Source organism: Neolamprologus brichardi, chromosome 12 (assembly GCF_056152115.1).
Source record: "Neolamprologus brichardi isolate AB-2024 chromosome 12, ASM5615211v1, whole genome shotgun sequence".
Taxonomy (NCBI): Eukaryota; Metazoa; Chordata; class Actinopteri; order Cichliformes; family Cichlidae; genus Neolamprologus; species Neolamprologus brichardi.
The window spans coordinates 23,159,514-23,166,259 of NC_142115.1; the positions used below are offsets into that span (position 1 = coordinate 23,159,514).

Genomic DNA, 6,746 nt, shown 5'->3' on the forward strand with positions numbered 1-6,746 from the left:
TTCTGGCTTTTGACTTTGCATATCTTCTAGAAAACATGCAAAATTACAAGGCTGGGAATAAAACCACATGGCAGTGGCAGGAAAAGATTGTGGTTATGAATAACAAAACATTTAAGGAGTGGGCCTGGTATCCATGTGAGAGCTTCACACTGGCTAAAAAGGATGAAACGTGTTTGTGTAAGGTTTTCTTCGTGGTTATATACAGTCATATACAGCTACGTGCAGTCCACGGTTCTTTTACAGTCACTTGTTATACCACAGTCCCTTAATGACAGCAGCGCCCTCTGCTGGTACAAACCAGTGACTGCAGAAGTACTCCACTCCAAACATGGCTACCCTGGCAACTGCATGGGAGGATGATAAACATTACTCGGTATCTGTCATAGTGCTCATTATTTCATTTATTCCTAAACTGCCTTACATTAGACAGCCGGCTGTATTTGAATGATATGTTTTGTTTTCTTTCTGGCGCGTTTTACTTTCAGTTTTCGGGCCATCTGAAAGTCTAAAGAGCTAACGTTAGCCAGTGCTAGGTAGCAAAGTTAGCTTTAAGAGACGAAACTGCTTGGTAATTGTTTATTGCGCTAATCAGTAGTATGCAGGACTCGCCATTAATGGTTTAATTGTTTTTGAAATGTTTTTCAGAGCTTTTGTTGCTAAATTTGCGTCTGTCCGATAATGGATGCTGTATAAATAACATGGTTACAGATGCCAATGTCGTTGAGTAGACTGTGGATTTATTATCGGACAGAACTTTCTGGACTTTTGAAAATGCACACAATCTACACCGGAGGTTGTTGGCATGAGCTGCACTTGTGTTTTACTAACACTAACTGAATATGAGCAGGGGGAGGAAGAGCCTAGTGTCCTGCAGCCATGCACATCACCCCTGCTCAGCGGTCAAAGTGTGGACCACAGGCTGGCCACACAGAAAACTGCACAGTTCCTCAGGGAGGCTGAGAGGAACAGGAGGCAGTAAGTAATACTGCTGCTGTCACTTCTTCTGCGTTTAAATTGAATTTCTAACACATATTTTTATTTACATCGTCAAAAGTTTCATATCGATGTTATGTTGATTTCTCATTCACTGAAGATGAGTTGGAAACAGTCAGCAATAATACTCTGTGCCATTTAAGCGATGCTCAGTTGGTATTAAGGGTCCCAAAGTGTGCCAAGAAAATATGCCCCACACCATTACATCACCAGCAGCAGCCTGAACCGCTGATGCACGGCTGGATTGTGCCATGCTTGCTTAATGTTTACGCCAAATTCTGATCCTAACATCTGAATGTTGCAGAAGGTATCAAGACTGATCGACATGTTGTGCATTAGGAGATGCTCTTCCTATACCACACCTGGGTTATAACAAGTGGTTATTGGAGTTACTGTTGCATTACTATCATTTCAAAGCAGTCAAGCCATTCTCTCATGATCTCTGGCATTAACAAGACATTTTCTCCCAGAGAACTGACGCTGACTTGATATTTCCTCTTTTTCAGACCATTCTCTAAACCCTAAAGATAATTTTAATCACAGGTCATCTTGACCATGTCTACTTGTAGTTTTAATTGTTCTAATAAGGTGAAATCAGATTATTTGTAATAATGTGTAACAGATCAAATGAATCGCTGAACTTTTCATAGGGTTGAGAAGTTGGAGAAAGAGAGGACGCTGATTTCTCAGTGCAGAAAGAATGGCTGGGCGGATGTGAGTGGAGAAATCGAAGAGTACGAGAATGTGCTGGAGGGACAAAGAAATGCTGAGAGTAGGTCTTTCTTTACATATACTAACATTTTCACCTGACATTTTAATGTTGCGAGGTGACGGGGCATCTCACTCAGCATTTTTTCTGTGGGAAGACTTATTATCAGATCCAGAGAGGCTGGAATCTCTGGAACTGGAGGCATAGCAATAAACATTTATTAGAAGAAGCATCCATCCTCTGTGATGAATATTGCTTTTAACCCTAACCCTGTTCTTTTTCCTTCAGAGATAAATCTTCAAAAGCAGCTCATAAAGATTCATAATGGTGTGAGGAAATTTCAGAGACATCTAACTGATGTGAAACCAACTCCGGAGTGTAAGTTTTACTCATTTATGTTAAAGTGGACCATTTCTGCTTTTCCTTATTCCAGTCATATATATTATACTGTTGGTAAATGCTCACATTAAACAGAGTGTGGGTTTTAATTAGTAATAGCTGGTATTTGTGCAAGAAATCCCTGTGAACCACAAGCTCGGGCTTCAGACCTCGCTTAAAACTCCCCTTTAGACTGGGGTTTTTTTCTGCTCTTGGGTCTGGATGATGTCAAAGAGATGGGATATCCCTAACAGGGACATTTTACTCCACCTGCTATTTAAGCGTTCTGTTCTCGATTGGCAGCCAGTCATAAAAATATTGCTTAAAGGACAAGGAGCTAAAACAGCTCATTTCAGACTAAACGAGACTTACTATGAAGTAAATGGGGATGATTTTGAACTTTTAATCATGCAAAGCTGATGTAGTAAAGATCCAAGAGTAAATAGCTGGAAATGGAAATGAATGTAATAGGTCCTCTTTAATTTAATTTCCACTATTGCAGAGTATTCAATTCAATTCAATTTTATTTATATAGCGCTAAATCACAACAACAGTCGCCTCAAGGCGCTTTATATTGTAAGGTAGACCCTACAATAATACATACAGAGAAAAAAAAAAACAATCATTTGACCCCCTATGAGCAAGCACTTTGGCAACAGTGGGAAGGAAAAACTCCCTTTGAACAGGAAGAAACCTCCAGCAGAACCAGGCTCAGGGAGGCTGCGACCGGTTGGGAGAGAGAAGGAAGACAGGATGAAAGACATGCTGTGGATGAGAGCCAGAGATTAATAACAAGTGTGATTCAGCAGAAAGGTCTATTAACACTTGTTGAGTGAGAAAAGTGACTGAAAAGGAAATACTCAGTGCATCTGAGTAGTGCACTGCTCAACAAAGTTGACTGCATTGTTATATGTATAGAGTTCTTATTGTCTCTGCATTTTCTTGGATTTTCAGTGATTGAAAAACTGAAGGAAATCATGTCAGAGGTGGAAATTTCTATTAACAGCGTGAAGGAGGAAGAGCGCTCACGGTAACAGCATAAACCAAACAACCTGAGTTAGATGTAGAGGCTTAAAATCCATTTTAAAATATGTCATCCCTATTAAAGTAAACTACCTTTAACTTAAAATGTAATAATATTTAACATAGTGAAGCAAGCAGGTACATTGCACTTGCACATGTTGCATTCATTCGCACATGATTCCAGCTTTATGTACGTTAAAGGAGAGAAAGAGCAGCCACCATTTAATATTTTCTGGGGGTGAACTCTTGTGCTGATGTCAATATTTTGTTAAAATTGATTTGCTTTTCGTTCAGCTTTGAGGAATTTTTGAAGGAAGAGTGGACATGCAGACAGGAAATCACCGCTTATGAGAAGAAGATTGAAAACTGGAGCCATGCTGTCAAAACGAATCCCAAACTACCCGCAGCTCCCACTGTTAGGGTGTGTCTCCGTCTCGTCTTCCTCCTCTCTGAATTTTCTCTCGTGTTTGTCAGTTAGGTGGTAAAATATTAGAGAGATGAGTTTCAGTGAGAAGTCTCAGAATTAGAATAAGGTAAATAAATAACTCTCTAACCAACACAGTGGCAGTTGACTTTATTTCAAAATGCACCCTGAATTCATAGCTGCCTCTTTTCCATAAGACCAAACCACCCGACAGAGACCTGCCAGCAGAAGTCAGAGCGCTAGAGGTTTTCCTGCAGAAGACTGGAGGCTCTTATGGTGGCTGGGACCAATATGACCATGAAGCTTTTCTTAAAGCAAGTAAACCATTACTGTTATTTCTCTTCCTTTCACTTGCCGATCATGTCATACGGTCAAACACTACTACTTAAACTAACGGCCAGACTCAGCAGATGCCAGCCCAAAGCTTGGTGACCTCAGCGCGGTTGTCTGTCTGTAATCTGTCTGACTCACAGGTCTGGGTGAAGCACAGTGGGGAGCCAGGCTACAGGAAAGAAGCCAAGCTGTATCTGCCTGGTAAAACAATGGAGGAGATAGAGCAACACGAGGAATGGCATCAGGAGCTCATCTACCTGCAGGACAGGAAGAAAGAGGTAATGACAAAACATGTCTGAGCAGAATAGAAATCTAACTATTATCTATATATGTGCGCATTAGACAAACGTGAAGGTGAGGTTGGAGAAAAAGCACCTGTGAACTTCTCTTTTAGCTCATCCTCAAGGTTAAGGCCATATCTGTTGTTTTATGGGATCATTTCCATTTTCGCACTATAACCTTCATGCATGCTGCTTACAGTTTCACTCCTCACTCCTGAGTGAAATTAAACGGTATTCAATGCAGACCCTTACAGTAAAGTTGCTAACAGAAGATTCTGGATTTTGATAGATTTTGCACAAAATGATAAAGAAAGAACTTCATGAAATATCAAATGATGTAATAGCTTTAAATACTGCTTTGCCGCACGTCCTGTTTGTTAGATGGTGATGATTGTAATCTTAGGGGCTGGTCCTATCGGTTGACTCCCACATATCACCATTATGCTAACATCAGTAATCGGGTCAGTGATATGATATGCTGATGCATTCACGTTTTCTCTGGCTGTGGTTACTACTGACCATATACTCATGTATTACTCCTGAACTCAAACATTTTGGTTTTTCAGTGAAGATGTTTGTGAACCACCTCTACTTGTGAGTGGATTAGAATTTTCGGTAGTTTGTGCAACACAGCCAACAGATTTTGCACTTCACACACTACAATAACCTTTGAATTTCATTGATGGTGAGCCAGTTTGACCTTTGAGTTTTCAGACAGAGTTACAAAAAGCTTTTAATAATTTATTATGAGCGGAGACTTAAAACATCAGCGCAAAAGTTCTGCTGACAGTCCACTGTTTTTAACTGAAAACTAAGCAATCATAAAGAGTTAGATTTTCAACTTCACTACATATCCCCCCTGATTAGTTTGAAAAAATGGCGATGATTGAACATTACCTCACATTTTCTTTATGTGTTAACATTAAATAGACAGCACATCATAAGAATTTTTTTGCAACCTGTGCTGCTGCTTGTTAAGTTTTGTGGTTTCTTATGGGACTGCTTATTTTTATGCCACATGCAGGCTATTCAGCGCTGGAAAGCCAGCAAGCATCAGGAACGCCAGATCAGGATACAGACTCAGGAGAAGACAGAAGAGGCAAAAAGGAGGGAGAAGGAGGCCAAAAGCCAGGCCCAGCAACACAGGTGAGCCACGAGTGTGACACACTAGTATGAAATAAAAAGGAGATGATGCAGGTGGGTTGATCTCCTAGCTATGCCAGTTAAATTCAACCCAATGTCATAAATCCCACCTCATGTTATGAGCACCCAGTTGATTGATGGATTTTTGGGGGTGTCGTTTGTTCGTGGTATATAATTTGTTTTAGGACTGAGGAGGAGAGGAGGGAGATGGCACGGCGTCTGGAGGAATGGAGGGAAGAAAAGAAAAGGAGGGAGGAGCAGGAAGAGGAGCAAAGACTGGCTGAAGAGATTCAAAAGAGGAGACGGGAAAAGGTGCTTTTGTGCTCGGGTGTCATTTTACTGTTGCTGTAGTTTAGTCAGGGAGCACTTCTGTGTAGTTATGCACTCATTTAATGTAAAAATGAAAATACAGAGTAAAACCAAGGAGTAAATATGTGCATGTTGTGTCCTGAACTGCTTTTTACTTTAACCATGTATTCATACTTTTTATTAGGAGGAGCGCCGCCGGCAGCTGGAAGTGAAGCTAACCGTAGAGGAGCAGCTCCGACTGAGGAGAGTAGAAGAGGAGGAACAAGAGAGGAGGAGAAGAGCAGAAGAAGAGAGAGAAAGAGAAGAGAGGAGAAAGGAGGCGACAAAGAGCATCAGGCGTTTTAATGAAAGGGTACAAAAGTGCCAAAATTACAGACACAGGGAAACACAAGATGCGATTTTCGCGTGTTTTAAACTGAGATGCCTTAAGTGACTGCTGTAAAATGCCAGATTTTCAGATTTCTGGTGTTAAACAGGATGTTGCTCTGGATAAGAGTGCGGTTTTCATCAGGCGAGGTTGTGATGTCAAAACACTGTGAAATACAAGGCTCGTCTCTGCCTTTCTGCAGGATCTTCATAGGGTGGAGGCAAAGCTCCATGAGAAACAGCTGAGGGAAAAAGAGCAAGAGGAAAGGCAGAGGAGACTCGCTGCCAAGTTGAAGGAGAAGGTGAGAGGTTTGTTTTCTTGTGGAAAAAGTAACAGTTAAGTCACTAAATCAGAAAATCATCATTGTGAAATCTTGAAATAAGAAGATTAAACTGCGTGTGGGAAAAAGGTTGACGTTTTGTCGTTTTTTCCACATTCAGGTGGACAATCATGTCAACAGAGACCCGTCCAGGCTTATCCGCCCTACGAAGGGATGGGAGGAGCGGCTGAAACACGTTGGACCGTCGGGAGATGGGCCAATGCTACAAATGTTCCACAGGTCTGCCTCCTACACGTAATTTTTTTCTGTATATCGTTCAAGTTTCTGTCAAGAAACATTTGGTAATAATGAGTAATTTATTTCTAAATGACTGAAATTTTCTTTTTGTTACAGAGCTGTTCCCACTTGGAGACAAGGCCTGTGATGAAGAGTCCTGCATTGTGTTCAGAATCCTTTCTATTTTTAAAAGAAAATAAAGATATATACCGCCCGAATTGTCTCTTTTT

The 6,746-nt window shown here is 40.9% G+C and overlaps 1 protein-coding gene across 1 annotated transcript; it reads left to right on the forward strand.

The window, feature by feature from the left end:
* The first annotated feature begins 307 nt into the window (after positions 1-307).
* Positions 308-6,727, forward strand: ccdc112 (coiled-coil domain containing 112). Its single transcript, XM_006789764.3, has 14 exons — positions 308-373; positions 848-975; positions 1,644-1,765; positions 1,991-2,080; positions 3,035-3,110; positions 3,398-3,524; positions 3,725-3,841; positions 4,001-4,138; positions 5,166-5,287; positions 5,470-5,596; positions 5,778-5,945; positions 6,163-6,261; positions 6,401-6,519; positions 6,634-6,727. Exons 1-14 carry the CDS (start codon positions 329-331, stop codon positions 6,662-6,664), a joined length of 1,509 nt encoding a protein of 502 aa, XP_006789827.2. The 5' UTR covers positions 308-328; the 3' UTR covers positions 6,665-6,727.
* Positions 6,728-6,746: the final 19 nt, after the last annotated feature.